Raw genomic sequence first — 18,815 nt, 5'->3', positions numbered from 1 at the left:
CATCCTGTGGAATTTGGTATGTCGGCAAGTGGACATGGCTATCGAAGAGATTTGAGTAGAAGTCATGGATAATCTTCTCCATTGCCGTTCTGGAGGATGTGATGGATCCATCAGGACGTCGGAGGGCAGTCATCTTGGTCTTATAGTTGGCGAAGGACAGGTAGGACTACAGCTGAATCTTACGAAGACAATGTTTATGAGAAACAGCCTTGTTCCTGATGCCCCATTCGCTCTCAATGGAACGACCATCTCCGAATGCAACAGCTATGTGTACCTAGGTCGAGAGGTCAACATGACAAATGACCTGGCACCCGAGCTGCGCAGGAGGAAGAGAGCGGCTTGGAACGCCTTCAAGAACGTCGAAGAAATAGCTAAGAGGACGAAGAACCTCCGGCTCCGGGCACATCTCTTTGATTCCACTGTTCTTCCTACATTAACATATGCCTCAGAGACCTGGGCCCTACGCAAACAAGATGAGAACGCCATTCAGGTCTCCCAAAGAAGAATAGAAAGAGCTATGCTTGGAATATCACGTTTCACTCAAATGAGAGAACGAATCCGGAGTTCTGACATCCGTCGACGATCAAGGATCAGGGACGCTGTCTCATTTGCCAAGGTGTCGAAAATCAGATGGGCTGGTCACGTAATGAGATTTAAAGACGACCGTTGGACTAGAGCTGTTACTGATTGGATTCCACGGGATGTCAAGAGACCGCGTGGCCGCCCACCTACCAGATGGTCAGACTTCTTTGTCAAGATCATGAACGATCGGTTTGAGGCCCTCCATGTTCCCGGAGCGAAGAGATGCCATTGGGCTACACTAGCACGCGACAGGGACAAATGGAGACGTTACTGGCGCCCGCTCGAGCAAATCGACGACTAACGGGAAGTTAAGTGATTAAGTGATATTTCGCCCTAAGATTGGTTGCCTTCCTGATCAAATGTGGTGCGCTGCTCTTGGTATATTAGTGGTGTAAAGTATGAGATGTCTAGGAATAGGTTCACTCCTGGGTGAGGCCCATCCGAGTGTGTGGAGAGCAGCTGTGAGCCTGGCGGCAGTTGAGTTCTAGAGGTTTTTGGCTGCTGGGGCTGGGTCCGTTGGGGCTGGGAGGGGCCTCACCCGCCCCCTGTCCGGCTTTCCTCCTCAAATGAAACAGCCTGGCTCGGGGTCTGGAGGCATCTCTATGGCGTATTGTTCTCCTTAAATGAATTTTTTTTTAATTTTATTTTCATAAGGTTCCTCACTTTAATTGATTACATTCAATATTTCAACACTAATCCCACCACCATTACACCTTCCCACCACCTTTATTTCATATTTTCCTACCTCTGTTCAAGCCTGCCTGCCACAGGCAGATTCTAGATAATTTATTTTCTATTGCTTATTAATGAATATTGTGAAAGGTCCTGGAATTCTAAATATGTAAATGATTGGGGTTTAGGGACATCTCTGTAGGGAGCTAATCCAATCTGAGATTCATTCGTGAGTCTCTGGATCAAGGCCGGTGGCATGCTTAAATATGGTCCAGAGGCAGTTTGTTGGCGTGACAGCCAGGATCCCGGGCAGGGAGACGGGAAGGGGAAGGGACAAACTGACAAACCGTCCCTGTCCCCGCCATGTGCCTGGCATCTTCAGACCCTGTTTCTGTGTACCTGGTTTTTCCTTCTGAAAGTTTGTGGCCACCAGGGTTTCATCTGGAGCAGGTGGAGAGGGGACACCCACTCCATCTGAGGTGCCCCGGTAGAATCAGCTGGGTCCAGGGTCCGGAGGAGAGATGTCCGGCGAGCTGTTGTCTTCCAGGATTCATTGCTGCGTATTCTTTTTTTTTTCTTTTTGGGTCACACCCTGCAATGCCCAGGGGTTACTCCTGGCTCTGCACTCAGGAGTCACTCCTGGCGGTGCTCAGGGGACCATATGGGATGCTGGGAATCGAATCTGGGTCAGCCGCGTGTAAGTCAAACACCCTACCCGCTGTGCTATGTCTCCAGCCCCAGCTGCGTCTTTCTTAAGTTAATTTTTAAGCTAAGTAAATCTAAGGTTTAGTGAGGGAATAGTCTAATTGAGATAGATTTTTCAGGTGTATCAGTGACCTGGAAAGTGGGTAGAATGTATGGACTAGTGTGCTTCCTGTGACTCATACATGAGTTAAGTATGGTTGGTTTTAGAAAATAACCTGTTAATAAGTGAAGGCAAAATGGAATAAATTGGGTAATTTATATTAAACATAGCAGGTAGATAGAAGCAGATCCTCGTTTTCAAAACAAATGCCTTAAGTTCTTGTGAATTTGCATATATGTAAAACTCTTAAATCATGTTTCCCCATTAGCTTCATTTCAACTGAAGCTAATGCCATGTTAGTTAAATGGCATTCACAAATCATATTTTCTTACACACGTAAGTAAAAGTTTCTTCAGATTGTCCAGTATTGATAGGGACATGTAGAACCAACCCCCAAACCGATTCTTGCATACCGAGCAACATCTTAGAAGTCAGGCGTTGTTCCAGGAGGCCATGCCAAGGAGCAGTCTCTCCCAAACACTGCCGTTTAAATTGCTGAAATAACCGCCATGGAGTTTCATCCCATCGCATTGGAACCAGCCTCAGGTACCTAACAGAATGGCTTATGTTCCCCCTTAGTGAAACGTTTATCTGGCTGCTGTGCCAGATGTTGACGGCTTTCTCTCGAAGTGACATAAGATATATGGCCCGCTTGGAGTTGAAAAGAGAAAAACCTTGGCAAAAAACCAAATCACCTTAAGCCCTAGTAGGTTCCAGTAACGAAGGGGAGCTGCAGGCTGGGGAGGGGTCCAGAGTGGAGATGGCTTCTTGGCTGTCGCTCAGGAGACCTGAGGTGTTGGTAACACGCTGCTCATGCTTCGCTTTCTCTCGTTTGCCTGGTACTTGTCGTTTCTCTCTGTGTGAGTGACACTAGTGATAGCACGACACACAGTGCAGAGTGACCGATAAAATATACAGGTTATAGTTTACTGAGTGATCAGGTAGGGCACTGCCGGGGGTGTGGCAGCCCAGGCCGTGTCAGGGATTGCATCCCTGCCTGCTGCATACACGCCAGTCACTTGAGCCATCTCTCCGACCCTCCTGAGTGATTTTTAGGAATTTTTTGATTTTCAGTGTTTTCTAGCATTGAGATGGTGTTTCTTGTGTTCTTTACTGAGTTCTTTATATATATATATATACATATATATATATATGAATTGAATTCAGTTTTAATTGAATCATGATTAGATGCACAGTCACAAAACTGTTCATGACTGGGTTTCAGTCACACAGTGTTCCAGCACCCGTCCCTTCCCCAGTGTACATTTCCCACCACCAGTGTCCCAGAATCAGTACTTTTCAGTCCCTTAGAATGAGTAAGGTGTAGATTAGAGACTACTGGTCTTCATACTAGCTCGGATGGTGATGAGACTGAATGCTCACAGTAAGGTGGAGGGAGTTGGGCTCAGGGTCTTGGAGCACTCACTAAGGATGAGTATCCAGCACAGCCCACCAGCAGCTCCCCAAGAGTTGCACCCCCTCCTGCTGGAGTGATGGGATTCTAAGGATTGACATCTGAGGATCTAACCACTTTTTCCCTGAATGTTTTAATTGATCGTGGTCTCCTCCCTTTTGAATCTTTTATCTGCTTGTTCTCTGTTCTATTTAAATTTAATAAATAGAGGTGACTTTCTGTAACAAGGGAAAATAGGAATCTTGCTAACTTATGTGAAAGGAATGTCTGTCGTCCTACCTTTTATATTCTTTGTTGTGTGTCTTTAAATTGCATTTTCGTGCTTATTACTGGCTGTCACACCTCTCTGGACTTTGACTTCTCATTCTAGCCATCCATGATTAGAAATCCTCATTGTCAGATTTGAGCTCTTCCTATGACACTTGTCCGGGTGGCTTCTGACCTGTGCCGATCTGATTAATTATGATTCCGAGTGGCCAGAGGTTATGGAGTATTGATTTCTTTCTTCTTGAGTCAGTTTTGGAAATTTACATTTTTCTAGCCATTTTTCTCCCGAGTGTTTTAATGGATAGTGGTCTCGTCCTTGTGAGTCCTTTGCTGCTTGTTCTCCCTCTGCCCTCTCTCCTGCACGTGTCGGTGCCGCCCCTGACCTCGGCTGCTGTGCTGGTGAAGGGTCCGGTCTCTGCTCTCTGCTCCGTGATCGGCTGAGACACAGGGAGCACTTGTCCCTCCGTCGCCCCCCCCCCCCCCCACACACACACACCCTCGGGTAAACTTGCAGTTTCCAAGCTCCTGTGTGCACTTAGTGTCCAAAGAATAAAGTTTACTTAAACTGCGGCTCGTGTTAGAGTAAATATGTATAGAGGAAAGGATTTGAAGCATTTCCGGTTGAGAGCGTGAGTCTTAGGATGTCTTCCTCTTCTAGGATCACTAAATGTTAAAGTCAATACAGTTTTTAATCATCCTGTCCCCTTGTTTCCCAGCTTTTGATACTTAGGGGATTTATTTCATTTCCCTTAAAATATGGAGGTTTTTCTGTTGGCCCCATTTTGATCATTAAGAACCGGGGGAGATGGCTGAACCGGCACGCTGAGTTCAGTTCCCAGCAAGGCGCCCGCTGCCCCTCAGCACCCGTTGATGTTGCATGTGATTATATAAGCCCGAACTGTGGTGAGTCACTTGGATCCCTAGTGTGTACCTTTGACGTTCTCCTGACCTTCGAGTTTCCTTTAGAGGTGTCCTTATTTACCTGCTTCCAGTTTCCCTCCCAAATACCTTTCCAAAAGAATTAATTTTGATTATGCGGGTAGAGCAGAGCCAGGAGGAAGTCCTGAGCACTGCCGGCCCCCAAACTAAAACAAAGCCATTTTATTGGGGGCCTACTTGTGCTATTCTATTTTGCCATACTAAACTGCAGGGCTGAAAAATGCTGAGCCCTCCTTCCCTGCGGTAACTGAGTAATCCTTGTAGTATTCGCCCTCCTTCAAACACGGAACCCTTCTGGATTAAGGCCAGCCATTTGATTGATCCACCAAGTTCCTTGATTGAGACTTATTTTGTTTTGTTGTTGGCTTGCCTTTTGGTGTTGGGGACATTTGTGGGAGGGGTAGGTAACCCTGTGCTTTGGGAGGCATATTCTATTAGGCAGTACTCACAATACTAACAACACTTTCCGTTTTCAGTAAAGTTGCTTGGTTTCCCTAACAGAAGTGGCTCTCTTGAGGTGGGAGATGAAGGAAAAGCCAGCTTTCCTAAAAAATCGCCCTGGATACAAAAGCACTTGGTTTGTGCTATTATCAACATGGACCTGCATTCACCTTCAATTGGTCATGTAACAGCTATCATTGTGTGCTCAGTCCATATTTTCAGCTATACTTATAGTGATATATTCAGCTCTGATTACCTTATGTCACGTTATCCTCTTAAACCTCATGAGTAAGAGAGGGGTGATTATTCTTATTTTTCAGTGTAAGGACTGAGACTGAGCTCTTGGACTTGCTTTTAGGACTCTTCAAAGTTAAGGCACATGTTTGTTCCTTGACTTCACTCCAGTCTGCCAGTGATGCTGGCAAGGTCGGAAACACTTCAGTGAGCAGTATATATCTGTTGGTATATTGCATGGATATTTTCTCTCTAGAAAAGTAAATACAACGTGTTACGATTTCTAACTTCTGCTGTGCAGTATCTATATGTTAAAATTTTTAACATGACTGTTTTCTAGACAAAAAAATAATTTAAAGCCAAAAAAAGAAATAGAGGCCTTTGTTGTTGGGCCTTGTTCCTGCTTTGTTTAGGTCCTAGATATGCTGTGGAACCGTGAAATCCTGTGTGTTCCCTGGGAAGTCGTAGGTTTCAGTGATTTGGGTCTGCCGGGTATTGTAGAGAGGAAGATAATGACATTTATGGCACAACCCAGAACTGAGATGAAGAATTTTTTTTTGAGTTCAAGATTTCTGCTAGATAGTACAGTAACATTTCTAAAGCCTTTTAAGTGTCCCCTGTGTGCTTATGGCCTTGGCTTTGTAGGTCCCGCTTCTCATTCTCACAACCCCTGAGGTATAAGCAGTATTATCCTCACCTTACCTCAGAGTAGCAAATTTATCTTCATAAATATAAAGAAATACATGCATGGGTGCACCATATTCTTCAGTGTTGAGACTGGAATTTAGCCTCCTCTGCTTGCCTCCGACCCCTATAATCGCATGCCTTTGCCCTTTTTAAAAAAGTTTGCTTCCCTTACTAAGCGGCAGACAATGTCTCTTCAGGTGATTGGGGGCTGGATGGTGGGACAAGATTTTTACATCATGGATCACCTTCGTGGATGACACTAAAAGTTAGAAGTATATAAGTAAAATGCAAGAACTAGTGGGTGGGGTTACACATTTCAGATGCTGGCTTTCTCATGAGAAAGTGAATTATTCAGTTGTCCTGGGGGCGTTTAAACTTAACAGTGACCCTTAGTGTCCTCTTCTGAGTTATAGCGTTTCCTTTGGTGTGCAAAAAGAAATAGAAGATATACTTTTGAATAAATAAGAGGAATTCTAACCACAGACATAAAGGACTTTTTTTTAAATATACAAGATTATTTATATAGCTTTCACATCAAAGAGACTTTATGTAAATATAGTCACCAAACTAGAAAAAGTGTTATGGAGTAATGAAATGCCATGAATCGTAGTGTTACTGAGAGGTAAATGTTTGGTTTTGTATGTTTATGTAGCATTTCTAATTCTTCTCTAGGCTTGTAGTGACCAACCTCTAACCTTTATGCATTTTGCAGCTAATGTTTCGGAGAGAGAGGTAGGACGTTTGCTTTGCATCTTGCTGGCCTGTTCTATCCGAGGTACCACAGTCTCGGGAGCACCATCGGGTATGCACCCCCTGCCCCCAAATATCATTTCTCCAAATAGGCCCATAGAATCAAAATTCCATGTTAGTAGTACATGTAATCTGGCAAACTGTGCGCCATGACTCATATCAGGCCTCCCCCTAGTTTTTGTGGGTTAGGAGTAGAATATACATTTTTCAACTTTAAATATAGATTTCATTTTTATTTGTACATAAAACTTAAAATTTTAATTGTCAGTTCAGATAAAGTATTGTATGTAATATATGTCAAAATGTGCTTTAAACATGGCGGATTTTATGGCTTCCTTCAGACTCCAGTGGCAGCGTTTAGTGGTTACTTTAGAGAAGTCACTGTATCACTGTATCACTGTCATCCTGTTGTTCATCCATTGCCTCGAGCAGGCCCCAGTAACGTCTCCTTCGTCCTCGCCCTGAAATTTTAAAAAGTGCCAGGTTCCAGGCTCTTGATAGAGGCTCCCCTATTCTATTCTATTCTGTCAAGAGCCTCGAATGTGGCACTTTTTAAAATCTCAGGGTCAGGAGAATGAGACCCATCATTGTTACATTTTTTGGCATATTGAATACTCCACGGGGAGTTTGCCAGACTCTGCCGTGTGGGCAGGATACTTTGGTAGCCTGCCCGGTTCTCCAGAGTAAGAACTAGATAATAAGATGTGGCTCAGCCGCAAATGTGGCTGCGTGCTTCCGGGAACAGAGTTTTATAGTCTCTGGGTCTTGGCCTTTGATGGGATTACATGGGGGGGCAGTTGGTGGGTGTAACGCCTACAGACTGGAAGATGGGGGATCTGGGTGGACGAGGCCCAGTCCCAATCCGAGCAGGCTTGGAGATCTACACCCCGGGTCCCGCACACCTGGGTTCCTCTGCTGGTTCCTTCCTGCGTGAGGCTCGTCCGAACGTGTGGAGAGTGGTCTTAAGCATGGCTGTGGCTGGAACCAGAGGTCCAAGAGAACTCATGGCTCACAAAACCTTAAATATTTACTAAACTGTATCACACTTTTAGGAAAAGAAGTTTGCCTGACCTCTGTTGCATTAGAGAACAGTGTTCTGGTCTTCCAGTGTTCTTTTTGTTTGTTCGTTTCTTGTAAGTGTTGGGAATTGAACCCTGTGCATCATAGATGATACAAGGCAAGTGTTCTGCCCCAGAACTGTATCCTTTATACCCACTGTTGCTTTTATTGTTAGTTAAGGGTTTTTTATTTTGTTTATTTAACATTGCCAGCTATCATAGGCTCTGTCATTTTAACTTTAAGAGGATTTTGATAAATACCACCAAATTGCCATGCGGAAAAAAAATTTTTCAAATACTAATATGCGGTTTCTAAATTTTATAATTCTATATTTTATAATTTTCAGTTGTAAATTTCTTTTTATCTTAAAGTTATGAAAGCTTTTTATTTTTCTAGTGATTTTTAGGTTAATATTTGGTCATTAGTTCCCATGGTGGTCAAGATGTAGCCTCTATAATTTTTAAATTGCATTATGCGTTATATACAGGAAAGAATATATAAAATTTTAAGTGCAGTCTAAACAGAAATCATGTACTGATTACCCAGACTAAGAAAATTACCAGTGACTTTTTAAAAATTTTTTTTATAACCCCGAGAGTTGTTACCAATTTAAGCAGATTACCAGTGTTTTAGAATCTTCCTATATGCCTTTTCCTAATGTGCATGCTCTCTTTCTCTCTTTCTCTCTCTCTCTCTCTCTCTCTCTCTCTCTCCCCCCCCCCCCACCTACCCCCCACAACAAGTAACCTTTTCCTTGGTTTTTATATTTTTACTAGATACGTGTATATATACCTAAACAATCTGTTCTAGGGTTTACAAAGTAAATTGACTTATATTTATCTGTCATTTCTTTCAGCATTGTTTAGGATTTGTGCGTGGAGATGCAAGAAACTAGTTCATCGTTCCCGCAGTCCGTTATATAAATATACACTAATGGACTAATGAGCCCTCACTTGGGTGTTTCTAAATCGAACTTACTCCAGTCCCTCACTTCCCGAAACTGCTGTTTATTTTCTTATCTCTTAAATAGTAGCTCTTTCTGCACATCTGCTAAAGCCAGACATTTGGTAGTAGTTTGGGAAGCCTCCCCTCCTCTTTCCCCATTTCCAGTCAGTGCTCAGTCCCGTAGATTTTACTCCCAGGCATCTTATGCGCATCTCCACCGTCAGGACCCTGACTCACTGACGTGGCCCCACAATACCCTGGGGTGCAAGCAGCCTGGCCTTCCTCTTTCCATGGTGCTCCCTCTCACTGCTGAGGTGAGCCAACTTCAGCCATTGCTGTTCTTGCTCCTTCCTGCCTCAGAGCCTTCGGAAATGCTCTTCCCCTCTGCCTAGAGAACACAGTTCTTACGCCTTCGTGCTCATCTTTCAGAACAGAATTTTGAAATAGCCCTTTAAAGAAAAGTCTTCCTTGCCCATCAGCCTTTAAATGAGGTCATAGCTCTTATAGCTCCTTTTTATTACTCATATTTTGTGCCACTCTCTCCTGGCCCTACTTAAAATATTAGTCAGTTGTGGAAGGCCTCGTACCTACTTCTGTCACTATCAGCAGTCGATGAAGTCTAGTAAAGCAAGCAATCTCAATAGGGATGCATGCTGTTAATATTTCTATTTTACCTTTAAAAGTATAACTGCAGGGGTCACAGAGATGGTACTGGGATAAAGGTCTTCGTGCCTTGCAGGCAGCCAACCCCAGTTTGATCTCAAGCACCATACGTCCGTCTGTCCTCCAACCCCCACCAAACCATGAGGTATGACTCCAAAACAACAAAATAAGACAACTGCTTGTTCTACTGCCAGTTATTTGTTTAAGGGACCAGAACCTTTTCATGGAGAGTGTCTTTGTTTCTTTATTGCCCTTCTGTCGTGCTGCTTATCTCCTAGTTCTCTACATTGCTTCTTGTATTCTCCCCCCCTCAAAAAAAAAAAACTATACACACATGTATCATCTCATATTTTTCAGCTTGATTTTTTTCCTTTTTTTTAGTAAAACAAGAATTTAGATCCATCTGGTTAATTCTAAGTTTGGAGTCCTTGTAGGTCTTTGTGATATTTTTCCCAGTTTTTAAAACTTTATTCTCTCATGTGGTTAATTCAATAAGTAACTCTTTTTCTTCTTATTGAGAGGGGGTGGGGCACAGCAGTGCATGGGGGGCTGCTCAGGTCTCAGTGCTCAGGCGATCTTGTGCCAGGGAGCAGACGGGGGGCGGTGGGGGGCTCCCACACGCACACACGCACCCGAGCCCTTTGAGCCTCTTGTTACCACTCAGACGTTGTGCCACTCTCCTGGGCATTCTGAGATGACTCTCTCTGAAGGAATTCCAAGTTACTCAGCCCAGTTTTCCCCACCCGCACCCCACATTTTGCTAGGGTAATTAACAGTTAAGTGGCCTAATGACAATAGTAAGTTGCAGGGCCAGACTGAGACGCTAACCTCAGTCAGTGAAAGTGTGACTTACCCCGAGTGGACGTCCAATAGTCTGCAGCAGTGGCTGCACGTTGCTCTCAGTTCACGGGGACAGGGTCTGCTGTTTCAGAGCACTATGTCCGCGGAAATGCCAAAATTAAATCACAGGACCACTTCGTATCCCAAAACAGTATGAGTAATCTAGATCATGCAGTGACATATTGGAATAACGTTTATTTTTTTTAATGATCTTTATTTATTTATTTTGCTTTTTAGATCATCCCCGACGATGCACAGGGGTTACTCCTGTTTCTGCACTCAAGAATTACCCCTGGCAGTGCTCAGGGGACCATATGGGATGCTGGGAATTGAACCCGGGTTGGTCGAGTGCATATTATCTTTCTAGAAGTTGCTGAAATGACACTAAAGTATCAGTCACATCAGTATCAGCCTTCTAAATGTGTTCCTACTCTGGTTACAGTAACTGAACAACTGTCTGTTGGAAAGATAACGGCCATGGCCCAGGAGTCTGGATCAGCGTTTCTTAATTGGGGTATGAGGCCTCCCCTTTGGCCTCCAGGATATTCCATGGGGAAGCTTACGTGAAAGGTTCCTGGGGGCCACGGCCCCAGAGCAGTGGGCCAGAACAAGGGCGGGGTCTCAGGAAAGAAGAAGTGCTGGCCAGATGGCTGGGCAGTAGGGCAGGGCAGCTGCTTCTGGGTCACAGCCTTTCACTTCACTTCTGGGGGCATGAGGCCCAGACCTGTTGGATTTTGTTTATTTCTTTAAATCATGGATCAAGGGGTCCAGAGAGAGAGCGCGCGCGAGAGCACACACAGTGCTTGTTCTCCCTGTGACCAAGCCCTGTTTGATCCCTGTACCACATGGTCCCCCCCATACATCTCCACTCCAGCCCTCCTAGGTGACCTAATTACACCCCCCCCCACCCCGCATCCACAGGCCTGGTGTGAAGCCCGGGCCCAGTGAGCCAGGAATCACCTGCGTGGTCTCTAGGTCTCCTGAGCACCATTTGGGGACACTCCCCTCAAAAAAAGTAAAACTTACGTACCATTGACAAGAATTGCTGGAACTGGAATGATTTCACTTATTTTGAAGTGTCTTACAGGGATTTTATAATCAACAGTTTGGCATAAAGGGGCTGTTGACAGTAGTTTTGACAGTCTGCGTATGTAAATTTTGATGCAGTTCGACCTCAGTTTTTCCATAATTCTGATTTATGGTCTGTCGTGGTCAGTACAGTTTTTTCAGTTTGGGGAAGGGCTGGCGCACGAGCTTGTCCTACCGTTCCCAGATTCAGTTCCGGCTCCCGTGTGGCCCTTCCGGTGCTTGGGGGTGTGTTCCTCGGGCACGCAGGTATCGGGGTGCCTCCTTGATTCTCACACGGACTCTCCTGTGGAGGACGTCCGCGTCCTTCCCCATGGGACAGCCTTCCGTGTAGCGTCCCCTGCCCCGGGAAGCCCGCGTCCTCCGGGAGCGCGGAGACAGCAGGCCTAAGTCTGTCTTCAGAGTCTCGCGTCTTGCTAACAGCGCAGCCTGGAAGATCAGAAGTAGACACGTTAGTTAATGTCTTGCAAAAAGGGACAGCTGTTTCTGCTTGCTCTGCTTGTTCGTGCAACCGACAAAGGGCTGTCTGAGGAGATAAGTGGCCCGAGTTTGGTTGCTTTCTGGGGCAGGCATTCTTGAGGTATGATTTACGTGTCAGATAAATATCTTCAAACAGTCACAAAATGTATCATAAACAGAGAGAAGAGAGGCTTTTTGAAGATTCCTCCTTGGTAGAGTTTATAGTCTTACTTTCGAGTAAGAGCCAGATCAGGAAACATCTTAAGTTGGGCCGGCTACGTACGGTTTCTGTCGGGTGTTTGGGGGTGGGTTGTTTTGTTTGGGGGTTGTTTTGATTTGGGGAACAGGACCTTTTTGCCGCAGACTGGCTCGGTCGGGAACCACCAGGCTGAGGGACGTGGGAGAAGGTTTACAGGAAAGCAGGAGATTCGGCGATGACAGACAGACACCAACACAAGTGAGGTTGAGTGCTGCTGCGATTTTACTGAGCACAGAGTTCCTTTTTTATACAGTCAAGGCAAAATCATAGAACAAAGGGCCAGAATACAATCGGACATTACATCATATCGTGGTCACTTATTGGTGACATATTCCAAAAAATATCGAGGGACAAAAACACTTTCTTAATACACTTCCTGCTTCAAATTAGGACAAAACATTTACCTATGAATTCTTTACAGTGATTACACAGGATTTAATGTCTAACCATGGTTCCCCTGTTTACAGAGTTCTCTATCATTGTTTTTCTTCAGCAACTTATGTTTTCATCTGACAGGGTCTTAACCACACATCACAATCCAGGAAGGGTCTCGGACCTTCCCATATATTGGTTTGCAACACTTTGTTTTTCTGTTAATAAACTCCAGGATGTATGTACTTAGACCAGTTTTTGTATGGGGGGATAGAGGTTTCACAATGTCCCTCATTCTCTCAGACGGTAACTTATTGTTTTCTTTTATGTTAGGCACCCTTGCTTGAAATTAAGGGCTGTACTGTATGCTAAGGATCTAATTGTTTCAGCCACAATATTTGGCGGTTTTTCTGGCTCCTGTTATTGTTTGGTTTCACTTATGACTCCTGACCTTTGTCAAACCTAACATCTCCTTAGTTTCCTACAGATTTCACAATGATTAAAAGCAAACTATAACTACAAAGCTTCTACTTATTAATTCTAAATACCTAACTTATAAGTAAAATTGGCAGGCAACCATTATGAACTCCATCCGGGATGCAGAAGAGCCACATACCAAAGTGCCACAGAAGCACACAAAGCAGGATAAGAAAAAGGGGGCGCCGGAGGCATAGACCCGAAGGTCGCGAACCTCCCTTTCCCGCGGGACCTGGGCCAGGCCCGGGCCACCTTAGCAGGTTGCTACGCGGGCGACACCGTTGACGGCGTGGCACCTTTTTGTGCTTGGGGGCTTCATCCAGCTCAGTCATCAGAAGTTGCTCCTGGTGGTGCTCTGGGGACCCGGTGGCCTCAGGAGGGAAGTCAGACCCCCCACTCAGCCCTCAAAGCTTCCTCTCTCTCCGCTCTCTGGGTTCTTGCTTATGTTTGTTTATAAATCCAGTTACAAGGGTAGCACTGTCCTTCCGTTGTTCATCAGTTTGCTCGAGCGGGCATCAGTAACTTCTTCATTGTGAGACTTGTTACTGTTTTTGGCATATCGAATACACCACGAGTACCTTGCCAGACTCCCTGAGAGAGCGGAGGAATCGAACCCAGGTCAGCCACATGCAAGACACCCTACCAGCTGTGCTATTGCTCCGGCCCCCGTTACAAGGGTTAAGAAAAGCCATTCTCAATGTCCACACAAGCAGTTCACAGCCTCTATTTGACCCTCTGCTCTAGGCTAGTACCATCCACTAGAAATAGAACTTCAGCCATCTGTGTGACTTTAAATTTTCCAGTAGCCACATTAAAATCTGAAAAACATTAAACTGTAAAATGTTTTGTTTTGTTTGGGGTCTGCACCTAGCTGTGCTCAGGACCTATGCCTGGCTCTGAGCTCAGAGATCACTCCTGGGGAGCCTAGGGGACCAGATGGGGGTCAGGGGTGGAACCCGGCTCAGCTGTGTGCAAGGCACGTGCCCTCCCCGCCGTACTACATCTGTAGCCCCAAAACTGTAGCTTTTAAGAAGTTGAATACAGAACATACTTTTCCTTTTGTCGTATTTGAGGTAGTACTTGAATTCTTTCAGGTAAGGAGGCAGAAATCAGTGTGTTGATAAAATAAGGTGGGTGCATGCGCACAAGAAACCCAGGTTTTTGAGTGAAACCTTTTTCCTGAGTTCTGAGTATTCTGTTGAAAGGAAATGAAAATTGAGGACCAAGGGTCTGGTGACCACCTGACTACCAAAGGAAATGTTTGCGTTGTCCCTGTAGCGAAATCCTTACCCATCACCACTGAAAGAAGGGGAGCGACTACTGCTGTTTTGGCTGTTCACGCACAACTCTAAATAACTGACTTTTCTCTTTTTTTCTATTTTGCCTTAGTTCATATAGTCAATGGATAAAGTGGGGAAGATGTGGAATAACTTCAAATACAGGTGTCAGAATCTGTTCGGCCACGAAGGAGGAAGCCGGCCCGAGAACAAGGACCCGAGCTCCCAGCGCTGCTTGTCTGTCCGGGAGAGGCGGGGGGGTGTGGTGGACGCGGCCCCCCAGCAGCAAAGCAGCCCCCTCCGGGAAAGCGTGGCCTTGCAGCTGGGGCTAAGTCCCGCCAAGAATCCTTCGAGGAGAAGCCAGAACTGCGCTGCGGAAATTCCCCAGATTGTGGAGATTAGCATTGAAAAGGATAACGATCCCTGCGTCATCCCAGGAACGAGACTCGCACGCCGAGATTCCTACTCCCGACATGCCCCATGGGGTGGGAAGAAAAAGCATTCCTGTTCTACAAAGACGCAGAGCTCGCTGGACAGTGGCCGCGGGCTGGGCAGGACTCGGGGCGGGCTGCCCCGGAGGGAGCGGCGGCTGGGGGTCAGCTCCCTGCACGACATGGACAGCGCAGCAGGCAGGGCGGCGGGTGCCCGCTCCCTGAGGCAGCGGCTGCAGGACACCGTGGGCCTGTGCTTCCCCGTGAGGACTTACAGCAGGCAGGCCAAGCCCCTGTTCTCCAACAGGCGGAAAATCCACCTCTCCGAGCTGATGCTGGAGAAGTGCCCTTTCCCGGCGGGCTCAGACTTAGCCCAGAAGTGGCACCTCATAAAGCAGCACACGGCACCCGTGAGCCCGCACTCGACCTTTTTCGATACGTTCGATCCGTCCTTGATCTCCACCGAAGACGAGGAAGACCGGCTTCGTGAGCGGAGGCGGCTTAGCATCGAGGAAGGGGTTGACCCGCCTCCCAACGCACAAATCCATACGTTCGAGGCCACCGCGCAGGTTAACCCGTTGTATAAGCTGGGACCAAAGTTAGCTCCGGGGATGACAGAGATCAGCGGGGACGGCTGCGCAGCCCCTCCTGCTGGCTGCGACCCGGAGGGGGACTCCACCACGCTGTGCTTGCAGTCCCGCAGGCAGAAGCAGCGCCAGGCGTTGGGGGACGGCCACCCCGGCAGGCAGGGCGCGTGGAAGGTGCACACGCAGATCGACTACATCCACTGCCTGGTGCCCGACCTGCTGCAGATCACGGGCAACCCCTGCTACTGGGGCGTGATGGACCGCTACGAGGCCGAAGCCCTCCTGGAGGGCAAGCCCGAGGGCACGTTCCTGCTCAGGGACTCGGCGCAGGAGGACTACCTCTTCTCCGTCAGCTTCCGCCGCTACAACCGCTCCCTGCACGCCCGCATCGAGCAGTGGAACCACAACTTCAGCTTCGACGCCCACGACCCGTGCGTCTTCCACTCCTCCACCGTGACGGGCCTCTTGGAGCATTACAAAGATCCCAGCTCCTGCATGTTCTTCGAGCCGTTGCTCACCATCTCGCTGAACCGGACCTTCCCCTTCAGCCTGCAGTACATCTGCCGCGCCGTCATCTGCCGCTGTACCACCTACGATGGCATTGACGGGCTGCCGCTCCCTTCCATGCTGCAGGACTTCCTCAAGGAGTACCACTACAAGCAGAAGGTCAGGGTCCGCTGGCTGGAGCGGGAGCCCGTCAAGGCCAAGTGAACGCTGGCGGCCGCCCAGGGCCTGGACTCCGTCCCGCTCCCCGTGCCCACACAGTACACGCGCGGCGAGCACGCGGGGTTAGTGTCTGTCAGGCATGCTCTGCGCGCTCCCAGACAGACACAGACATCCTCACAGTGTGAGGATGAGGGGACGGTGTGATAAGCCTGCAGAAATGTCACCGAGGGGTGGGTTTCCGATGGCTGCAGTAGTTGAGGCAACTCTGGGGCATTTGCTACAAAGAATTTTATTTCTTACTGGAGAACAAATTATTAATATTGGATGAGGATCTCAACAGTGTGACTAATATTTGAAATTATTTTTTCTAAGAATTTTTCTATAACCTTCTGAAAGTAGAGTAGTAATGTTTATAGTTTCAATAAATCAAGCTTTGGAAGTAAGAAAAAAAGGAATAGACTGCCTTCCTTTTCTGGAGGGGGGAAATGCAATTTTTTGGCCATAAGGGCATAGTGCAGTTAAGTGTTGATAATAGTTTCTAGTCAGTCTCCCTTTCTCTTCTGCAAAAGGTACTTGTTAAGGAAACCAGGTTTTCTGAGTAGTAGTTATTAAAATTTCAGACTTAAGAAAAGTTGGTAGTAGAATTTTATTTAACAGCCTTAGGCGTTGTTTTTTGTTTTTTGGGTTTTTTTTTAACAAGTGCTTTAACTTAAAACACATTTGGAATAGCTGCTGCAATATAGTCCCGTGTGTGTGTGTGTGTGTGTGTGTGTGTGTGTGTGTGTGTTTAAGTTAACATGTGCAGTCTTAATTGTTGATTTGTTAGAGTGGACCTTTTTCTGTATGCCCATGCTGAGTTTGTGAACCATGGAAAAATGAGACTAGAAAATGCCCACACAAGTCAGAATAACAGCTACAGTGGTTGCTACGGTTGAGATTACTGTTAAACTGTAATTAGTAATTTGGATGGCAGTATTTCTCTCTTCGTTGTAAACTCTCATAGTTGAATTACTTAAGTACAGCTTACATAGAATTTCAGTGCAGTTCATTTTCAGTGGAAAATCTGAAGCCTGATATGCAGATCTAAAAGGTACTGTACATCCACGTGTCTGTAAATAACTTTACTTAGCAGCTTTTTTGTCACAATAGAATAGTAGGCAATACTACTTGAGTGAGCCCTTTTGGAAGTAATGCCAAGTTCTAGTGTCTGCTTCTTAGTATTGAACTGCATTTACAGTTCTGTCTTAGACATTTGCACTACGGCAGTCAAATCCGTTCTGTGTCTTTTCTAAAATGTGTTTGTACCTCTGGTGAGTGCTCCTTAGTTCCCTTACCTGCTGCTCCAGAAAGGTACTTTATACCCTGATGGCTATTGCCAAGGCTACAAGAAAGAAAAGCTATATTTGTATGCAACACTAACTCTTGGACTGCTAATGTGCGTTTCTGCTTGCTGTGCCTTGTTATGGCTGCTTTTTTGTGCTAATAAAGTATGTTTGGTGTTCTCCTTGTATATCTGCTGTTTTATACATTTGCAACAATTTCTCTTGTAAATGGTTTGGGGTTTTTAAGCAAGCATTACCTGACAACCTACTATAATTAATGCAGAATTACTGTACAGTCTGTTATTTGACTAATTCCAAGGAAGTGAACTTAATCCCATATACTGTGGAGCAGTATGTGTAATTACTTCAAATTACTGTACAGTCCAGTTTATCACAGAGAGCAGAAACATTGGCCACGTCGATTGATTTCTCTGCTCTCAGTGAAAGTGAGACTAACAGTGATAGGCTAGAGTAAATGAATCTCGTACTTCTCACTGCATCCGAAACAAGTTAACTGTACTAATGACAGCATCAGCACCACTTACCGGTTAGGGGACCATTTTAACTAATAAATGCCCAAAATGTAGAACTTTTACCAAAGATGTGTCCATTTTAAAGCAAAATGGGGATTGAAGGGACTTCAGTTCCTATTATTTCTAATGGAAGTCCCTGAAGAACATATACCAAAGTGTTTGAGAACTTCATCCAAACCTACTTTAAAGCAAATGTGCAATTAAGTTGTTACGACATAATTATATTGCATAATTGTTGGGTCTGTTTTCTTGAGCTTATAATGTACCTGGAAAATAAACCTCTTGGAAAATAAAAAGTCCATATGATTATTGGAGAAGGACTCTATATGCAAACGAGATCTTGTTTTAAAGAGGTAACTTGAAACTCCAAGAAAGCACTTGATGTTTTATATGCTCGTAGCAAATTGATGTTCTAATTGTAGTTTTATAGAAAGTATTAGTGGTTTTATGTATTTCAGAACTTTCATATGTTACATGGAAATTGTTTTAATGTGTAAATATTTGAGTTTGTGTAAGCATGTATACACTGCGCTAAAAGTCAAGTTTCAATTTGTATGTAATATTAATATGAAACTTTAGGTTAAAAATTTTTCTCAAAAGAATTAGTGGCTTACATTTTCAAAAAGAAGAATCACCAGCATGAACTTGCACCTCAGTCTAACTCACTGTGTGTTTTTTGAATCCTATTGTGGCCTGTCAACTTCATTGGTGATTTCATGGTGTTTTTGAAGTGCAATTTAATATGAACCAGGACATTCTTTGGAACTGTGGACTGGACACACCATCATAGTGGAGTATTAAAGCTAAAGAAAGATGGTTCTGGTTCACATCATTCTCATCCTTTCCTGGACGTTGTCTCAGTGAATGGAGATGACTGCACGCGGACAGTTTTCATTCATGATATAACCATAAACACTAATACTGCCGTTGGATTTAAAATCAGAGGGATTTTAAATCCAGAGAGATAGTACAGCAGCTAGCGCATTAGCCTTTCATGGACTGATTCTGGTTCAAGCCCCAAAGGCCCATATGTCCCCTGAGCCCGCTA

At 45.4% G+C, this 18,815-nt stretch overlaps 1 protein-coding gene across 1 annotated transcript in view; it reads left to right on the top strand.

Moving 5' to 3' along the window:
- Window positions 1-18,584, top strand: part of SOCS5 (suppressor of cytokine signaling 5) — a 45,553-nt gene extending 26,969 nt beyond the window's left edge. The window contains exon 2 of the mRNA XM_056116177.1: window positions 14,341-18,584. Within this exon, the coding sequence (XP_055972152.1) occupies window positions 14,353-15,957 (1,605 nt within the window). The 5' untranslated portion in view covers window positions 14,341-14,352 and the 3' untranslated portion in view covers window positions 15,958-18,584. The remainder of the gene's footprint in view (window positions 1-14,340) is intronic.
- Window positions 18,585-18,815: the final 231 nt, after the last annotated feature.

Source organism: Sorex fumeus, unplaced genomic scaffold (assembly GCF_029834395.1).
Source record: "Sorex fumeus unplaced genomic scaffold, SorFum_2.1 ptg000003l, whole genome shotgun sequence".
NCBI lineage: Eukaryota > Metazoa > Chordata > Mammalia > Eulipotyphla > Soricidae > Sorex > Sorex fumeus.
Note: the sequence above shows the minus strand (reverse complement) of the source record. Positions and strands in the feature narration are given on the sequence as shown.